Consider the following 21,015-nt stretch of genomic DNA (forward strand, 5'->3'; position numbering starts at 1 on the left):
GGACAAGGGGAGAATTCAGGATGACGAGCAGTGTTATCTCATCTGTCTACGATTCCCTTTCACTAAAGACCGGTTTTGTTACATGGCTCTGAAATTACTAACCACCAACAATGTACTAGTGTTAATCTACTCTACCAGTGGAACAAAACTAAATGAAAGGGCAGAAAGAAATCAGAGTGCAAGTGAGGTGAATAAAAGTGATGGACACACACACTCAACAACAAAGCCTGAAGTGCTGCACTTCACAGGCAGGGTTGCAGTGTAGAGGTGCCTTGGTACTGCTGGTGACATTTAGAAAACTGAGTAGGAGCAAAGAGAAAGCAGCCCAAATGCTGGTTTTATGATATTTTACAAGTTACAACACTTCTAACACTTGCTGTTTACATTATGAAGTATTCTTTAAGTAGCATCATCTATCTTTGTTTTTCTATTGTTAACAAAAAATCATCGTGGCTTGACTTGCATCTTTTGGAACATGAACTAGTGAAAACAAAAAAAGAAATTACTGACAAATGCTTGCATTGGCATCAGGCAACCATCATGCTTTGTTGATCCTACAACACAAAACAGGCATATCAAAACAGGCTGCACTCTTCTAGCAAGAGCAACCTGAGATGCAAATTAAAGAGTCTGTTTAGTTCACTTGAGCTGTGTTTGATCAAGCAAGATACATCACTTTGATGCTATTTCTACACAGGCATTTTTTTGCACATTTCTGGGATGAACTGGGCAGTACAAGTGGAGGTGAGACCACAGCCCCCTTTCAGGCACACCCAAGGCAGCTGCAGTCGAGCTCCCTGTGATGGGGATCTCACAGAAAACACATTAGTGCAGGGCCTCACAAAAGCACACTGCCCCAGTGCACACTTGTGACTCCTGCAGACCCTGCCCAAGCCCTGCTGTGGGGCTTGTCCAAGCCTTGCTCAGCAAGTTTGTCAGCCCCAGCTAAGCCAGGACCACCCTGGGCAGGAACACCCGTGCCAGACTCGCTCCTCCAGCCTCTGTGCTGCTCCCTGGCCATGCAAGCACCTGCTGCTGCCATGCTGGCTGCCAGCAAAGGTGTCCCAGCTCTGCACCCAGAGTGCCAACAAACAGCCCAAGAGGAAAGAGAGATGGTGGCCCTGCATGAGAAATAGCACACGGCTACTTCTGAACCCTTGGCAGAGCTTTGCCTTGATAAAATGCCTGCAAGGGAAGTGGCAATCTCCAGACATGTAATCAACTTAGTCTGGCCACCAGCAGGCAACAATTGAATAAGGACCAGCGAACAGCACTGTGGGTAACTTGATTTGGAGCTATTAAAATTACTTAGGAATAAGAGGACTATGTAGTGTTTTAAATGACTCTATCCCACCATTATTTTCAACAGGAATTTCTATGAGCTGGTCATAAATGCAATTCCATACCTGTCAGCAATCAAAACTGAAGGGATAAGCTAATGAAAAGGAAATAGTCCCTCTGAACATAAACTAAGGCCTACATGCAGCTGAGGAGCACAGAAATCAACCCCAAGATATGCAAAGCTGGATACAAGACTTGCCAGGGCATTCAGGGTTTCATCTGTCACTCAGCAAGGTGCACTGAAAACAGCGAGAGAATTCAGCAATTACCCCAAGCCCTGCAAAGATTCAGATTTAAGCTCTGGCATGAAGCATTTCCTTTAAATTTTAAAACTGATTGCATGAGAATATTTCAATATTAGTCTTTTCATGTTTTAGTCCACATCTTGTCCCTAAGAAAAGAAACTCTTCCTCCCTATCATGTCATGCCATTTTGTAGAGCCAGACCTGACAAACTGGACAAGGTTAACAGGATAGTGCTTTAAAGTTTAATCCATCCCAAAGTGGAATGGTCTCAAGAAAAACATCAAGCAACAAGTTTTAAATCACTCTGGAAATCTTCAGGCCCTGAGTGTTTGTTTTACAGTCTGTAACACAGGCTGTGAACCTTGAAATGTTTCTCAAGTGAAAACTGTGGTGTAAATTTGGGATTTGAGTACTGCAAGGTTCCAGGTGACTCAGAGTTATGGGCAGTCTTGTAGCTTTTAACACTTTTACCTGGCCATTTAAGACCTTGCCTGGCCTATTTTATCTTTACGCATAAAACTAGTCAAAACAAGATTGTTTACTGGGTGTGGACGGATCATCCAAAAAATTTGCTGATGATAAAGATGCCCTTACCCCCTTCCACAACTAAGGAATACAGTGAGAGCAAGGTGAAGTGGTTTCATATGTGTATAAAGAAAGCTCATTAGCCAGGTTTGAAATTAAAAAGAAACACCAAATTACAGAGTAGTCCAGGCTGGAGGGAACAGTTGTAGGTTGAAGTCCAGCATCCTGCTCAGAGCCAGTTTGTCTGTGAGATCAGGGTGCTCAGATCTTCATCCACTTGAAAACCTACCAGGATGGAGTCTCCAAACCCCTCTGGATACTCTTATTGCTTGACTATCCTAACAGAGGGAAAACTTTACATCCTGTCACACTAGAATGCTTGTCATTCCAGCTGGTCTGCTTCTTACCCTACTGTTCTCCTCAGGCTATTTCTCCAGACCCCTGTGACCACTGACCAGGCCAGCAGCACAGCTCCAGGGGCAGGCAGCCAGCAGGGAGCAAGCAATGAGCCCAACTGCTTCAACAGCAGCGTTCACAGTGGAGGTGCAAACTGCTCTGCAAAACTCCTAAACATTTAGGCCCTACTCCATGTGCCTAAAAATCATCTGCCACGTGAAAAAAAAGGAAAGAAAATAAAGTAAACTTTCTGCCCTAGCCACCTGCTGACATTTGCAAAGAGATTTTCACAGGAAGAAAACTCAGAAATGTACCTTAAAAAAAAAACCCAACAAAACAACAGAAGGAAATTCAGAATGGTCTTGATGTTCTGTTATTCTCAAAAGCAGTAGGGACCTGCAGGTGCTGGTTTTTATGGCCCTCAAGGGCCAGCTCTTGGTGTGAATAGTGGGAGATAAACAAGATGGAAATTATTTGCATCATGGACATAGTGTTCTGTATTTCATATTCTGTAAAGGTTGCAAAAGCCTAACCATGGGTAGGAGAAGGGATTTATTCCAGTAATGGAAAGGGAAGGAGAGAGTGATGAAGGTGAAACATTTTGCTAGCCTGTCACAGCTAATGTAAAATGGCACAGGAATGGGAGCACCACTTTTGAGCATAATAGAAATGGCATAATGAGATTTCCTTATCAACTGGATTAGTTGAAACGTGATTGAATAGATTATGATCTCTGAAAGAAATGGATGTAACTTACCTTAAATTATCAAGTGCCTATGAGAAGGAGACTTATTAATGAAATAAAAAGAATAACCAATACAAAGGGGCTATATATACAAAACAAAAGCCCCCTTCACTGCTCTTGCTCAACCATTCTTGACAAATAGACATCAAAAGACCCATTAAAGCTAGTCAGATGTTACATTAGTCATTTGCATATGAAAAATTATCTGCTTGTCTGAAAGCACCAGTACACAGTTTTGGGGGCATGGCTCCTTTTCAGCACAGAAAATATTACCCTGCACTAGTTATTTAGCTTCAATGTAGAAAAAGATGGACTTGGGTGTGGTAGGAATCCACATGACAGAAAATGATTGCTGGTGCTGGGAAAAAAAAGTAAGGCTTTATATTCTCAGTATTAACTCTGCTGCAGAGGGAATTCCTTTGGTACTTCTCACTTCCCTGGTTCAGTGATGATGACATAAAAACAAATGACAAATGTTAGGGCTGCTTGGGGCTCATCAAAATGATGTATCTGCAGGACCTGCCTCCAGCTCATCTTCCAGCACAGCTCAGTGAGGCTGGGTGCAAAGACAAGCTGCTGGAAGCATAAGCCACCTGATACCAATGGCAATTCTTCAGTCACAGGGAAACCTCACAGTGGAGAGAAGCTGACCTTTGGCTCCTGTTTCACTAAAGACAAGAGTAAATGCTCATTTAGGGCCTAGCATATCATACAAGAAAAATTTGTCCAAACTAATTGGCTTTAGACAGAAGTCATGTCACTCATCCCATTGCCAGAGTTTCCAGTGCTATTCAGAGCCTCACGTAAGAAGATAGAGACCAAAGAGTGTGAGGTGCAAGGAAATCCTGTTCAAGAACTCTTGAGAAGGACAGTACTTTTCACTGGCTATTGGTTAGTGAATCCCCAGTCAAGACACCATTAAGGAAAATTCAAGATGATGAGAAGAAAATAAAGTGTTTCTTACCAAAGTTCCCCAAGCTGATCTCTCTGGTGTCTACTCGCATCTCTAGGGCCTTCACTTGCTGCAGATCATCTACCCCTGCCAAAATTTTCTGTAAAGATAAGCAGAAATATATGTGTACCCTCATGCAATAAACCAGATGTCACAGCAGCAAAAGGGTCTAGAAAGATTTTCAAACAGTGTTTTGTCAACATATATGTCAGGTCAACATGGCTAGATGTGCAACCACATTGAAATGAACACAGTATCCAAAGACCTTTTTTCCTTCTAGGCCCAAAATACTCTAGTCTCTCAAAACTTATACATTGCTTAAAAAGTCAAGGCTCAGGGTTACATTCAAGCTGCAAACCAACAACAGACCTACATGCCAGCTAACTTTATTTAAACAGTATGTCCATGCTTAAAGATTTGCACAAGTCTTGCACTAATCCTCAGCAGATAGAAAGTGTTAACTTTAAACATCTCTTGTAATTCAACAGGTGCTGGTAGTAAAACTCAACAAAGCACACTGTTTACCTTTTGACCCAAAACAATAAAAAAGAAACATGATTTTAGCTCAAGCCACTCACTTTTCTGACAGAAGACTACACTAGTTACAAGAATTATTAATTTCTTTGAAAGTATCTAGGCAATGCAAATAGAGGCCTTCCAAATCCTTCATTATTTTTACAAAATTGTAATAATTGGATGAACCACTGCATTAAGCAAGGATGTGTGTGTGCATGCAGACTCTTTTCTGATCTTTCTTAACATCCTAAATTCTGTGTTGATAGATACACATGCCATGTGCATCATTCATTTACATTTTGCCATGGCAGAGGTAAGCAGGAGGAACAAAACAAGCAGAAGCCATACACAGAGGAGAGAGGGAAGCTCTAAGACTGCCAGTGAAAACCACAGCAAGGCTGTGAAATCCTAAGATGCCAGGCTCCAACTCCACAAGGAGCTGAAGCAATCTCACATCACCACTGCGCTCATCCCGTTTCTTCCTGCTATGATCCAATTTCTCTCTCCCCAATTTCCCTCATTCAGGGAGCACATCCCACCACGTCCTTTGCATCAGCCTAGTTGCATGAATGTTTCAACAAAACAGACCAGAAGAACCATATCCTTTCTTCCTCATGGGTTAGTGGCTCATGGAGGAGTCTGAAACAATCCTTGAAAAATGAGAAGCAAATTTTATTTGTCATGTTAACTGCCTGAAATTGTTGATGCTATACATAGTGATAAAACTTATAAATTTTCACCTTTCTGTGTCAAAATAATTAGGATGTGTGGCTGAACATGTCCACTTCAAAGAAATGTCTGGCCCTGGCATCAGTTTCCTCTTCAATAATGCAACCAAGAGCAGGGGTTGAAAGTATTGTCACCAACCTTTAGGGCCTTTACTTAAGGTGAAGGCAGAAAGTCATTCATTAACCATCACATACAGGAGCTAAATTTTCTCATTATTAAAAACAACAACATTCTTCAGGTTCTTTTAATAAGGGAGAACGTATTCATTAGAAGGGAATGTCTAGGATTACCTCTGCTTATGAGTTTTGGGAAGAAAAAAATGCCACAAGAATATCCAGTTAATTTTGCAAGGAAAAAATGGTGGTTGCAGCATTTCTGCTCATTAGGTAATATTTTTATTGTGCACAAGTGGCTGCATCTTCCACTGATGTTCCACATCCTCTTACAAAGGACTAAAACCAGTCAGTGTAACTGAGATGGCAGTTCAAAAGGACATGGTTTCCAGAAAATGCTGAGCATTCCCTCTTGAAAAGCTGTCCCCCTCTATAAAGTCTGGACTTGTAGTCCTAAGAAACAGAATTAACCAATATCTTCAACTGCCTTTGGACTATTTTTAAAACATTATGTTAAAAATGATTTTTTAATCTTATTTTTAATATTTTAACTGTGATTTTAAACAGGCTGAACATAAGAAAGCTTCTAAGACTCTATCATCACATTCAGCCGCCACAAAATGTGTTTTGCTATGGCAAAGGCAGCAAACTTAACAGCTACAGACAGCTTTCTCTCTCCAAGTGAACACAAGATCCCTCATGGCAAGGCACATTCTGCAGTAACCCTTTTCAGCAGATGACACTGTCTGTCACATAGCACGAGATTATGTGTGAAACAAGAGCTAGCTGATGTCCTGGCATGAAACCATGCACTCGGATTGCTGAATGTGGATGCAAGCTCACTGTCATTAAAGGAAGAAGCTTCTGAAAAATACCGCCCTGCTTGCCATCAAAATAGTTTTAAGAGCCTACATCAGAACAGGAAGAAGTTTCAGAACAAGTAATAAGCTCAGGGTCACACACACTGTCAGTTGAGTAGCAAAAGGTCCTGATACCCCAAGGAGTCTTTGCTCCTTTTTTTGTCCTTTTCTCCTTTGCTGTCTGCAAGTTCCCTGCAGGCTGTCCTTCCCCTGCTGTATTCCAGACAGCCTCCCTGCTCCCTGATTTTTTTTTTTTTTCAAAATCCAACTATAAAACCCGCATGAAGTTATATTCTCTACTTGTTCAGAGTTCCCTATTCCTTTTTTTTTCATACCAGGGATTACCAGTGTCACTCCTTGCCCTCCTTCTCCTCTTCCTGATGCACTGTCTGTACCTTTCCCACTGTCTGAGATGAGCTGCTCAGTGCACCCGTATTTTGTGCTGCAACAGGCAGAACTGTGACTCCAGTGTGGAAAGGGTTATTGGCTGTCAGCACCAGCTCTTTGAACTATAGATAGCTGTCCTGAACCATGTGCTAACCATATGAGACAAACTCCATATATTCTCAGTGCCCACCTCCCTGTTCTGCATTTCCAAGAGTCTCTATGACAATCACTGTCCTTCATCTGCTGATGGCGAGGAGATGCTGGGACAGCTCGAAACCAATTTGCTGTGGGATGCACAAGACAGTGTAGTACATGAAGGAAATGGGAAATGCTCTTGGGTGGAGGATATGAGCTCATTTAAAGGCACTAAAGCACTGAGACCCCAGATGCTGACTGCAAGACAGTCAGAAAGCAAAAGACAGAGCAGCAGTTCAAGAGGAGGATACGTGGGGAATGGTTACTGTGGAAGATTGTTAGGACAGTGCTACTCTCCAGACACCACTCTCGGCATGCTGGTGCACCTGCCTGTGTGATACTTCTCATGTCACAGCTAAAATTCTGACACCAGGAAAGGGGACATTTAGGGAAGGACATGGAAACAATCAAAGATGAAACCTATTTAGCAGGATCTTCTTTCTATGATATTGTTTAATGTCAAAGCATGGGAACCTTCATAAAAACTTGAGAGAAGGGATATTTTTGAATGAATTTTGCTGTAAGAGAAAAGAAGAAAATCCCAACACACTGTAGGGGTCATCAGCTTGAACAGAGAGATGTTTGACATCATGTGGATAGAAGTGATGCTCAATGCTCTGTCTCTCTTCATTCCTAGGCCATTCCAGGTCTAGGACAGGCTCCTGCCCTAATTCAGAGGAGTCCCACTGTGATTTCAGGCAATGACTGCCTGGCCATAGCTTAATGGGCTGTTCTGACAGCCAGGGACAGAATGTCTCTGCCTGTGCCCCAGGAATGCTTACAGACATGAAGGTGCTGGACATCCAGGTGTTTCTTTGGCTGTTTCCATCTGCTCAGCCATGTAGAGTAAACAGAAAGGGACCAAGGATCTGTTCTAGACAAAGAGCAGGATATATGCACAGCTATTTTAGATCAAAAAGATGCCTTGAAAAAAACAATATAATTTTAAGCTGAGTGTTGGTATTCAGAGAGGACTCTGCTTGCCACCCATCTGCAACCCTGCAAGGTAGGTATCAGTTAGAGAGAGATGTTTTATGAAAAAAATCAAACATCAAAACCTTTCTGGCACATCATGCTCAAGAAGGTGGCCTGAAAGGTTGATCCTGAGCAGCAGTTTGACACTCCACTGTAAATTTGTTTGTTTGAAAGGACACATTTCCATGGTAAAGCACTGCACAAGTCTTTGAAGACACTTTGAATACAGGGCAAGTAAAACAAAGACAAATAAACCTCACTTTACATTTTTTCACCTTCTTCAAAATAGGAGTAAAACTATTTTTCATGAAGAATCTATTGGTAAATAATTTAGCCAGTATTTTAAGAAGCAAGCCAATGATGTTTCACAAACCATTCCCACCATGCAAAATGTCTGGCCAACTGGGGACTGTGCACTGGCTTGGAAAGCTTCTTTTCTGACTGACAAGAAAAGCCAGTAAGTATTCTGTAGAAAATTGCAAGTGAGAAATACTTCTGGGCTTGCAGAGCTTCCCAATTGGCAGAGCAGTCACCTGGGGACACTGGGAAATCCAGTTCAAATCCCACTTGCAGCTATCTGTAAATTCCTTAATTGACAAATAATATCTGTTCAGTCAAAACTGGCACACACAACTGATGTCTTCTCTCTCCTCTAGATTTTTCACATACTCTAAGAAAAGTAGGCATGTTGCTGAAGAACAAGTTGCATGCAGCTGTCAGAGAAATATTTCCAGCTGTGCATTTATTTTGCTGATCCTGGTTAATTTGGCTAAGACAAGAATTCCAGAGTGGTGAGCTTGTTCTCTTTGAATACTACACCTGTATGCAAATTCTAAATTCATGTCCATTCATGTGTTCATTGCCTTTTTTTTGGTCAAAGTATAATCTCTCCTTCACCAAAAAAAAAAAAAAAAAAAAAAAGTTGCTAAAAGTAGGAAAAAATATTTCTTCTAAGAAGAAAAATATTGGCAAATTAATAAGCCTTAAGTGATACAATAAAAGGGAACAGAACTTCTCTGTGGCCCCACATGAAAACTTCCTTTCAAAAGGGATAAATGCTGCAAATGCCCATAACTAAAATATTTAGCTGCATTTCTCTACTTTCAGCATATACATATAAATACAGTCTTGTCTCAGCTCAGATGAAGAGATTCATCCATAATGAAGGATTTGGCAGATCCAAATTCAGTCAAATTCAGTTCCTTCCATTCCCTTACTCTACCTAATTTATCAAGATTCTGCACTTTCTTGATGACCAGTTATTTTCTTCAAATCCATTTATCTTACAGCTGTGAGGAAAACTTTCTGCAAAAGAAAAAAGGAAACAATTGAGCCACTTCAGCAAGAATCCAATCTGCTGTTCCAGGACCCTCCAGCATTTTCTTTTTCCCATGAGGATGAGTGCATACCATATGAAATACACCCTAAGCTCCTGAGCAACAAAACTAAACACCACATCCGAACACGTGTTCCTAAGTTTGGAAAACACGATTAGTTGGAGCAGGATCAATAAAAAGCAAAATTAGAGAATACTTCCTTTCCTCTCTAAAGATCACACACAAACGCGATTGGGTTTTATAATGTGACAATGTCTGGAAGATCATTTGACCTTGTAAAATGAGTTTCTTCTGAGAAGCGGAATGCTTTTAGTGGAAGTCAGGAAAAGATCCTTTGCAAACAGCAGGGAGAGGACAGGGATTGATAGAACAAAATAAAAATGTGATTAAAGACAGGTGGCGCCCTTAATTTCAGTTTCTCCACATTTAATGAAAAATCTGTGTCACAGCCCTAACAGAGTTAAAAATTAATTGCCCACTGTTAGCCAATTTTCAGAACAAAGTGAGAATTTGCTCACCCTGGTATTCTACAATATCTGACAACCACACATAAGGATGGGCAGAGCAGGGAAATATTAATAGGAAAATAACTATGAAAATATAGAGCTGAAAATATTAATAGGACCGGTACAAATGGAAAAGCAAGAATGCCTATTCATATAGAGGAAGATTAAAGAGAACACTAGAAAATTGATATTGATATTAGTAGAAAGAATAAAAATGACATCTAATGATATCAACCCTTGCACAAAAAGCTTTTGACCTGTATTTTGTATGAAGGACATTCAAATATAAAAAAATGTTACACAACAGTGCAGCAAGAGAGCTGGCAGCAAGAAGCAACTAGAAGATGTGTTAACATAATGGAAGTACGGAATCATCCAGGATTTGAAGTGAACATTATGCTGAAACAAGACTACAGAAGACCACAAACTCTGTGGTGAATGAGCATAAATTCTAAATGAAGGGATCCACAATGGAGAGGAAGAAAATGGGCAACGGTCCAATGGTTTTGTAGAAGTTGTCTTTTGTTCTACATGATCCAAGAAGGCAAGAAAGGAAAGGAAAAAAAAAATTTAAAAAAAAATCAGTCTAAGCCAAACTTTCCTCTCTTTGGAGGAAAACAATGCAGCAAATGGATAAAAGTGAAGGAACACAAGTGTCACAAGTTTTAGAGAGTTCTTAATAATGCAGACTGATAATGGTTTCACTACAAAACAGAGAGCCATCCCTCTGGAAAAAGGGCAAAATGACTCAAATGTGCGGGCAGAAATCAGGCTGTAGTTCAAGGTGCCAAATCTATCCAGAATCCGCCCAATGAGACTTCACAGCTTCCCCAAACTCAAACCAAACTGGTGCAAGACAGACCATTGTGAGAACATGGAGCAAAGCTGAGTATGTGTCTCAGGAAAAAAACCTTCCTCAGGAATATCCATAAGGTGTCCAAAATTTGCCTACACAACACTACAGAAGTGTGGTGTAGTGTGTCCATGCCCTTATTTGAATGTAAAACAATTTTACTTTAATGAGCCTGTATTTTAAAAGTCTATTAGTTTCCTTCTCAGAGCACTTCAATGGATACAATCAATAACTCCTAAAATATTCACATCAATAAAACAATCAAAAAGATACTACAGTTGTATTGATTTAAGCAAGACAACCTTTCAAACCATTTGACTGTCAATGACATGTGGGTCCTTAAAGAATTATGCATGTGAAAACTTGTTTTGTATTAAATGTTTGAACATTCTGAATATTTGCAAATCCAGAGGAAGTAAATTTATGGCAGCAGTGCATATGTTCAACATAAAGGTCAGAGAATAGATAGATGGGGTATGTTATTAAAACAAGCTATAAACACAGTAAATGTTTCCTTGACAATGTCATGTAGTTTTTCCTCTGAGCAGGAAGTATCCCAGCTATGCCAACACAAATGCTGGGTTCCAGGACAGGAAATAACTATGTCCAGAAAAATTAGCAGGATGGTGTACTTCATTTAAAAGAATCTTTGAAATGAGATTCCTTACAAATGTTAAAACCCACAATCTCAAAAAAGGCAAAACTCAATTATTTAACTTCTTATCTGCATTTTTAAAAAAGTTTCAGAGTAATAAACAGCAACTTCATGGGATATAGGCAACATTGCTTTACATACACTTTTCTGTTTACAGTTTGTTGTGAATTAAAAGCAGCAGAGATTCACAAAGAGAACTTCATGCCAATGAAAGAACTTTTTAAGGGTTTCATTCAGAGTTGATTGAATCAGAGGGCAGCTGTTTTGATTACTCTAATGGGCTTTGGTTTGTGCCCTAACAATACAGACTAATCTGAGAGGCTCCCATCAGATTTATACAGGCTGCTGTAGGCCACAAACACATTAGACTGGTCCAATTCTATGCCAGGTTTTAAAAAAAGATCAAGAAGTGGTCAGAGGTTCTCAGGAGCCCAAGGAAAGCGAATGGCACAGACCATACAACCATACAGCAATTTTTCTCCAGAATGCTTAAAATATCCACTCTGCAAAAAGGGGTTTTTGCACCTTCAACCATTTTATAAACACTAAAAGACTTGTCTAATTAGGGAACAATAGTTCTGCCTAATCTACAGCACATGGTGAGAATGGTTTCTGGAATGTGGCTGGGGAGTGGCTAGGGAGTGGTGTAAACCCACAGCTGGAATATGCTCCTGTGGAAGCTTGTGTCTCCCCACTGGTGCAGTGGATACACAGGGGATTGTGGATGCTTGCAATCACCACCCTGGCTGCTGGGAGCACCTGAACCACAGCCTTGGCAGCCCCATCTGCCTTTCACAAATGCTCCCCAGCAGGAGAGATTCTTCTGAAGGTCTGCAACACAGAAAGCCTCTCTCCCCAAGTTCTGCTCTCAACTCTCCCTTCCTTTAGTGTGGAAAAGTGACATTGTTTGGTCAGCTCTACACATCCCACAGGATTTCACCCTTAATTAGTCCTGAGCAAGTACAATCTAGTGTGCAACCAAGTAGTCTTTCACAAATATTTCACAAAGTGAATTCTTTCATGAAGATTTCAGCATGTGACTCTCTTTCAACAGGCTGCATAGCAAAATCATTTCCCCCAGTCTAAAAGGAACGTGGCTTTCAAATATGCTTTGAAATTCCTCCCACTTTGACATGTATAGAAAGTACTTCTATAATTTGCAGAACATTTTAACTGGCTTCTTAGCAGGACAGAGGATTTCACTAACTCAGAGGAAAAAAACTTGTGCTTTTACAGTTACATTTCCAATCTTTAGAACAAGATTAATGTAAATTCTTTTTCTAATGCTAAGATTCAAGGCACTCCAGATGGCATTAATGAGATCTGTGTAGACCATAATTATGCTACCTGTACTTTTCTTCATGCTGCTTCAAGATTCCTAGCAATAAATACAGCCACAATCATGCTGGGAATACTTTTGATAGGAAACAAGGTGAAAGGAGGACAAACATTTGATATACTTTCATAAGACAGAATCTACTTTACTCAGAAATCTAAATGTCAGAGAGGCAACAATCCACAATCAGTACAATAGCAGTTGGAAGGTTAATACAGCTCTGTATATGCCAGTTTGCCTCTTTCACTTCATTAAAAAGTTGGAAGTCTACTCACCAGTTTCCTGGGGGAAAGATGTTCATCCATAAGCAGCTCTCCATCATCTTTAATCAGCAGACTGGGATTTGGGTTGCTTTGCCAATTCAAATCAGTTTCCTGGTCTTCAGATGAGCCTGGATGAGAAACTCTGTCAGGATTCCACTTCAGGTCCATCTCAACATGCTTTGGACAAAAGGATAACAAGCAGTCGGATTTTTCTACCCATATTTATTATTTTCCTGTCAGCAAAATCTGTTTTGACTAATCTTGCAAGACAGAAAATGCCTGTGGAGATACAGGTTTCTTTAATCAGCACAAACCCAAAGGTATGCATTACATAACATGTTCCTCCTTTTCTTCACCCTCAAGAGTTACCCAAGTCTCACACCCCATTCAGCTTTGAGTGTAAGCTTCCACAGCAAGTTATGTTTGCAGGTACACAAGAAGCTGAGCATGCCTAAAGCTTTGTACAAAGAAGAAAGCTAAGAATAAACAACTCAGGACACCTTTCCAGCCTCCTCACTACTCCACTCATCCTTCTCCAGTGTTAGTGAGCTTCCCATCCACACAGGCTGCCTGCCTACCCATTTCCTCTAGAGACACACGAGCAACACCCAGCAAAACTCTGCTGGACTCCAGAATGCAAGTGCCAGTACCGAGGTGCAACACCACCTCTCAAGCATTTTGAGCTCTGCCTGCAGGTAGCATGGACAAAACCTGTGTTTGCTGTCCTAAATCAAACATCCCAGCACTGTTACTGACTCTAGGTTAGGCAGGCAATGGCTACTGACTTCTAGTTCTAAAGACAGTCTTGGAGAAAATAAATTAAAAATACAATTTAAATAAAATTGTGTTTCCTTCAATTGAGGAATGAAATACAAAATTTGAAGATGAAACACTTCAGATGTGGTCATTCTTCAATTCCCAAAGATATCACTTTCACATAAATATTAACAATTAACTTTGAAATATGAGAGTAAGCATATGTACACCCGTTAGAGTAAAAAAAGCAATCAGCTGTACCCAAATGGTACAAGCATTACTGTGATTTATACAGCTATTTACTACTACTTGGCAACAAGGAAGTATCACAGCTGGAAACACTGCTGTAACAACAAAAGACTAGACTGGAGAAAAGCTGTCTTGCTCTGCTGAAGGGACACCTGCAGTTTTGCTCTGTTCTCCACTGAGAAGCAATATTTATTCTTAGTGCTGGAAAAGTAATTAAATGATCAAGCTAATCATAACTGGCTGACAAAGCATCAGTGGTGGCCAAGACCTGAGAATTACCACTTTCCTTCCTCCTCAGACTAATAAACAGTTAAACAGAGGAGTAACTTCTGTTAGGACAAATAAGGGTTCTGACTGCTCAGCTGGTCATCTCTACTTGAGAGGACTGACTGGGTACAAGGTGAAAGAAATTTGGATCAAAAAGACTTCTTCTTTTGACTGCTGAAGTCCAGTCAAAATTCTTCATGTGCACAAGAAAAAAAAAATTCAAAAGACTGTACTGACAGAAAAAACCAGCAGCTCTTACCCAAGCAAAAACAGCAACGAAAAACTGATGATACACCAAACCTCACCCTGCAAAACCTACTACACTCTGAAGGGAGGAGCCAATCCCTCAGATTTCTAAGTGCTCCTTCTGTACACTTGTCAGGGCAGAAGAAGCCCACAGAAAGCAAACCCTACTTTTTCCAGGTTACTGCACCTACCTGGCAAGCACTCCTACAAGAGAAGCTGACTGCTCAAATGTGCTACACTTAAGCCACAGCAATATTCAATGACTAAAAAACATGTTCAGGAACAAATTCTTCAGAGTCACAGAACTCCTTTCAATCTTTCTTACTGTCTTATAAAATAACCACCATAAAGTGAATTGAGTAGTGATATTTGCAGCTTCTAAAACCTCAGTATGCCTATAGTAGTGTAAGGACAACTTCCATACTTCATCCGATTAGAGGGAAAAGAGACCTCAAAACCACTGTGTCCTGCATTTTAGAAGCAAAGTTACAATACACAAACTTCTATTACCTGCTTCTTTTTCTAAAGAATTCTAGAATTTCTCAGATTTTTTTCCTCTACTTTCTTTAGAACAGGTCAGTATGATTCAGTCAGTATAGATTTGCAAGAGTCATCAGTTGTCCCAGAAAATTAAACCATCTTCTGTGATATGAAGACCTTCTGGTGTTGTCATTATTTTCCCAAGAAGGAATTATTTTGGTCAATAACTGATTTGAAGTAGACTCTTCTTGTTACATACATTCTGGAATCCTTTGTCAGTTGCACAAGACTTGTGTTGGATTGTGTACAAGTACTGGTGGTTCTTTCTAACTCAAATGACAATTGTTATTATCCAGAGATAATCTTGTGCATTATCAGAGCCAAGTGGAGCAGTAGTCAGAGAACACTGATGTAACATGTGAGTGCAAAATGAGATAACAGCAGGATTTTGTAGATGCAGGCTGCAAAGAGTTAACACACTTACATCAAACAAATTACTGTTCTCTCCCTGCTGGGCCATCACCATCACATTTCAGAACATCCTCAAATCTTTGGAACATGTTGATACAGCATTTACTTTAGGCTTGACAAGAAGGAGATCAATTTGTGGCTTAATATCTGAAGTAATACTTTGTTTTATACTTCCTGCTATTGATCTGCTCTTGTAATTATTGTAACATTGGATTAGTGAGGAGAAAAGTATTTTCATTACAAATTGTTCAGGATCAAGTTGAATTATTGTCAGCAAGCAAAACTATTTTTTTTTCTATCACTTCAAAGCTTTCTCCAGAGACTAAAGAATCTCTTTCTGAACATGGATCAAAATAACATGTTCAAAATGAGATTGTAGAAAAATTAAGAGTGCAGAAATCCTAGTGGTGAGGTGCCAACATTTAATAAATCGCACGAACCTCTGAAATCTCCAGCACGGTGTAGGAGCAAGAAGGGGGCCTGGCACATTTGTCCTCCTAGAGACACAGGAGTCACTGCTTGTTTTCATCAGGTCCATCTGATGAACCTACAGCTCTGCCAAACGCACAGGACAAGCCAGCACTGCCCCAAATGAGTGTTGGCCTCAGTGGGACAGTTCACAGGGACTGCAAAGCCTTCTGCTGTCACTAAAGAGCTCTGAAAAGCCACGAACCTGAGGATTTCCTTCAGGAACAAGGTGGTTGCACTGGATGTATGTTGGATCCGTGTGCTGAACAGAACCATTCCCACAGTGCTTTGAGGGACACACAAGGATGGAAGCTAACTGCACCTAGCACAAACCTGCAGTGAATCCAATGGGACAGCACTGCAGTACTGGTAAGCACATGAGTGTGTCAGGGGAAGAGAAAATGGCTGGAAAATAATGGGGCTTTATACTGCATGCGAACACTGAGAGGAATAAAAGACAGAAGGAAATCAATAAATTAGTTATTGCAGGATTTGTATCAAAAGTCTTAACTTGACAGGCTCATACTTGTGTGGATAACTAGAAGCAAACAGTCATGGAGTGCAGGAGAATACAATGACCAGAGCAGTGAGATGGAAGATTTTGAATTCTACAAAGAGTTAATCTGCCAACCTCCTCCAATGCTGCCACTCTCCTTACCCAAGTGAGTGTGTGTAATCATGGTAAGTTATTCAATTCACAGACATGTTGTGACAGTTCATTAAAAACTGCAGGACACTTTCAACATATATAAATACCAGTAATGAAAACCATTATTAAAATTAAATGATCCTTGGAACAACATGTTATTTAAAATCCCCTCAGAATACTGTAATTTGCTAGGAAGAAATTGGCAGAGAATAGTTATTTGATGTTCCTAGGGTCTGACAATCTGGTAAGACTCCAAGATTTTATTTTCCTGCTACAAGATTTATCGAAGAGTCAGCGACAGGATGGTGTATTCTTCATTAAATATATATTAATACTCATTTCAAATTCAGCAATTGCCAGAAATGTTTGACTCAATATTAATTACAGCTTCTTAAGACTGGGAAAGAACCTCTGAACTGTGTGACTAGGCATGTTAATTTCTAATGGAGCCTTCATGACATTACCTAAACAGTTTATCCAAGCAATTAAGTTACCTTTTGAAAACAAAACAACCCCCCCAAACAATGGTAATTAATCAAAATTCACTCTAGGAAAGGCATATACCTCTATATATTAACATCCCATACAAAAAGGAATCTCTACTGCCTCAGACCAGCTTCTCATCCAGCATCCTCTCCTGTTCTGTGGCTACTCATGCCTTCACTGGACACAAAGTGTGCCATTTCAGTGGGGGCACTGCAGTCTCTGGACCCTTATCTATAATTTTTGGTCACTGGCCAAAACATTCTCTAGCAAAAAAGCTCATTTGAGAACCATTGTGCTATTTATCCTTTCATGACAGGAAGCTTGCACTGCAGACTTCCATTTCTCTTGTCTTGTATAATATAATTTTTGTCTGTTTAATTCAGACCCACAAATCACAGTAGTGCCCATACTGTTACCAGTGACACAGAATGAAAACAAAGAATTCTGTATTTACTATGGATTTGACAAAACGTTTGGTTTACAAGTCTCAGGAGAACTATGAGTTCCCTTTCTAAGTGTAATTTTGTACAAGTGCACTGCAGATAACCTCTTCTGGAAAATAACTGTTTGGGCAGCTGGAATTTACTATGATGTCATCAGGAAACTACTGTTACAATAATCCACCCATAATGGCAAAAACAGTTCCTGCAACATTCATGTAATATAAAGCATCCTGCAACATATCACTCTATTTTAGCAGGTGCAGCTTCTAAAAAGCTGAAGAATAAGACATCAGTCCTGTTATTAACACGACTTTTTGTGTGTGTGTGTGTATGACTAAACAATCTGATTTAAATCTTCTGGTTTTGTTAAGCAGAACTAGGTAATGCCTACTTCAGTAATGCTACTTTAATACCAAGGGATCATGCAAAGAGCATTCATAAAGATTCCCTTTCTGTGTCCCACTAAAGAAAAAAAGCTTTTAAGGGAAAGCTGAAATATTAAGATAACAACATCCCATTTAATGTAATTAAAAATTCACTGACTTTAATGACACTGAATGACTCGAGTGCTTACGATGATATTTTTGTGTAACTGGTTCAGTCAATTTGAGACCTTGCTTCAAGCATCCAAATGTGCATATAAAGCAAGTGTACTGATTTATCTTACTTGTTTACCTTCCTTATTTATGATTTTAAATCTATAAGAGTGTTCTGACAGTACTTTGCTATTAAATAAAAATTCTGCTCTACAATTAACACAACCATGGCAAGGTAAGCCTCGGGATCTATGTCCCACAGACTCCTCAGGGAGAGCTCTTGGGAGCTTTGTGGACATTGTAACACCCCCATGCACAGAGCTGAGTTCAAACTGTGCTGTCACTCCAAGTAGCAGTGATCCCAGAGAAGAAAATGCATGCTACAACCCAGACACAGTTGAGATAAAAGATGTCTAATATTACTTAAAAATTAAGTAATAATAAAAAGGCAATGCCTTTAAATGTCACCAAGTTCTCCTTTATATATCTACAGATTCCATGTAGATATATAAAATAATTTCATCATTACAATTGCATATATAATACTTTTCCCCTGAGATCCTGCTGGGCAGGGTGATGAAAAATGTTTTATCATGTGAGCTGGCAATGCCCCCATATTACATAATTCTGGAGCTAGATTGCCAAATGTTTAAGGAAACTTCCCTGTATGACCATCCAGGAGCCACTCTGACATTCACATTCCCACCACCCCAGACTTTCACTGTTGGGAGCAAAGTCTCTTCAGAGTGGGTGACTCCAGTGACCCCAGGGTGCCCCTCCTGGTCCCTGCACACCCACACAGTCAGACAGGGTTTCCTCACTGGCTCAGCCCTGGGTTTCCCATGGGAGAGTCTCAGATGTCTGGAACCCTAAAGCAATTTAATTGTGGTGCAGTAACACAGAAACAGCTCGAGCTGGCACACGTGCCCTCTGCTGTGCAAAGCCCTGTGTCCCCCAGCCAGGGCACAAACCTGCAGCTCCCACTGCAGCTGCACACCCAGCCTCCTGCTCTCAGTGTACTCCTCAACAAAACGTCCTCATAGCAGGATATAAAAGCAAACCACTCTCTATTATATCTTCTATTACATTTCAAAGAAAAAAATAAACTGAAGTCTAATCAATTGGTTTTAGTTTTTAGAGTCCTGTGGTGGAAGGTGGTCAGTGGTAATTTCTGGATGGCTACAAATGTTCGTCGATACTCTCTGTACTGCAAGTCTCCAGAGAGTGGCCATGGATGAAGATGGATTATCTAAATCCTTAGATACTGCAAGATGCTACAGATTGAGGGGGTGAACTTCCTGCTGTAAGAAACCATCTCAAGACACTCTTCTGTTATCTGTCCCCACAATAAGCCCTAGAAAAGCAAACCAGAGAGCAGGATGTGGGGATAGTTGGTAAACAACAAGGGTTATGAAAAACAGAGCTCCAAGGTACCAATGCTTTCACTCTCAGAAAGTTGCCAAATGCACTTAAATTGTTTCAGTGGAACAGATAACAGTAAGTCCCTCACCATTTTATCAAGGTAGCCAGGGATCAGGAAACCAAATTCGACCCTTCATGACCACAAGCTTTTATCTAACAGTGTCCAGACATTAAATAAGGGAGCAATGAGGGTGGTCTAGTTAAAATCCTCTTTTTCTTATGAAGGGGTCCTATCATGGATAGCTAATGACAAGGTACACAGGAGCCAACATATCAGTGCTTGTCACACATACGGATCCTGCCTTAAATGTAGATGTCACTGGAAGATGTATTTACTTTCCTTGCACTTAAAAGACATAATAAGCAATTACTTAAAAATTCAGATTTTAAACACACTAAGAAAGGACATAAGCAAAGCAAGGTTTTGCAGAATCAGTACCTTTTCAAGATGAACAAATATATTCTAACCCATGGACTCAGAACTAAGCGACAGTACAAAGCTACAGAGAAGAAAAATTCTATGGTTTTGGTCTTCATGGCAATTTTAAGTATCCAACATTTATAAGAATTTCCAGATTCCAGCTGAGAAAAGGACAATAAAATGGACCTTCCCCCCCCCCCCCCCCCCCCCCCAGTTACTACTGCAATGCTTTTATGAGCCTTTTGAAACAAACTTCTGTGCAGGATAAAAATGCAACATATATGGCATTTCTGAGTTTCAACATACTCTGGTTGTCCTCAAACAATTTTCAGTCAATTTTGTTTGGTAATTAAGCTATTTAAAACAAGAGATTCCTTCCTGGCCTGCAAAGCTGTTGAAGAGTGGCTGGGAAGTTTCTGATTTCCAGCGTGTTGCTCACATGAGACAGATTGTATAAAAAGAGATAGATTCTAGGGGAACTTGTAGAGAAACACTGAACAGTGGCTGATGCCAATGTTAGCAGAGCTTATTTAGTAACAGACATTGCCAAAATGTTAGCAAGGGCAGAAGACTCACAGTGAAAAGGAACCATGAGAAGTCAGTTTGGGCTACTGATGAGGTGGCATTATAACTGTCCTGCTGGGCCAAGGCAACCACTGTAGTCAGAAAAAGATCCTTTACAAACGCTATCAGAAGCAGAGATAGTCCAAAGTGGTCCTTTCCCTGGCATGCTGCTGTAATTTCTGGCAATCAGTAAATTCCCAGTCCAAAAGGTGAGTAGTGTTCAATGGCTGGGGAGGTGTATGGGGAACAATTATTTGTCATGTTTCAGGGCATGACAAATAGCCATCCAATGACTAAAGAAGGCACAGAGATTTCATCAGGAAGCAGTTTTAAAAACTGAGAAAGTATATTTTTGCATTGTATTTATTTAAATTGTGGAAGACGGGCATAGGTTGCTTGGAGGCAAAATTAGAAATTGGGTCAACAGCAGTTAGAACTATGGAGGATACATCCAACTGCCCATGCCATTCATTAAATTATAGCTTTCTTTTGCATCACCTCATTTCATTTCCCCTTCTCTCCAAAGCATTTCATGGAAAGAATTTCAGTTCTGCCATTTACCCTCCAGGATGATCAGCTTTGCACATAAAATTCAAGATATGGCCATAGAGACAGTACATGAACCTCC

General features: G+C 40.2%; 2 protein-coding genes across 6 annotated transcripts in view; both read right to left on the minus strand.

The window, feature by feature from the left end:
• The window catches only part of RASSF7 (Ras association domain family member 7), a 233,852-nt gene that overhangs the window by 91,859 nt on the left and 120,978 nt on the right, over nt 1-21,015 (minus strand). The window lies entirely within an intron of this gene.
• LRRC56 (leucine rich repeat containing 56) overlaps nt 1-21,015 on the minus strand; it is a 58,978-nt gene that overhangs the window by 35,139 nt on the left and 2,824 nt on the right. For 2 of the 5 annotated variants that reach the window (XM_054276071.1, XM_054276070.1), the window contains exons 3-4: nt 12,942-13,106; nt 4,217-4,304 (exon numbers count right to left, since the gene is read on the minus strand). In XM_054276071.1, the coding sequence (XP_054132046.1) occupies nt 4,217-4,304; nt 12,942-13,097 (244 nt within the window). In that variant the 5' untranslated portion in view covers nt 13,098-13,106. Of the gene's footprint in view, nt 1-4,216; nt 4,305-12,941; nt 13,107-21,015 lie in introns of those variants that run through there. The other 3 variants (XM_054276072.1, XM_054276073.1, XM_054276074.1) reach the window with 3 other exon arrangements.

This window comes from Melozone crissalis, unplaced genomic scaffold (assembly GCF_028551555.1).
Source record: "Melozone crissalis strain CALT ecotype California unplaced genomic scaffold, PUWL_Pcris_2 ptg000018l_1, whole genome shotgun sequence".
NCBI classification, from domain to species: domain Eukaryota; kingdom Metazoa; phylum Chordata; class Aves; order Passeriformes; family Passerellidae; genus Melozone; species Melozone crissalis.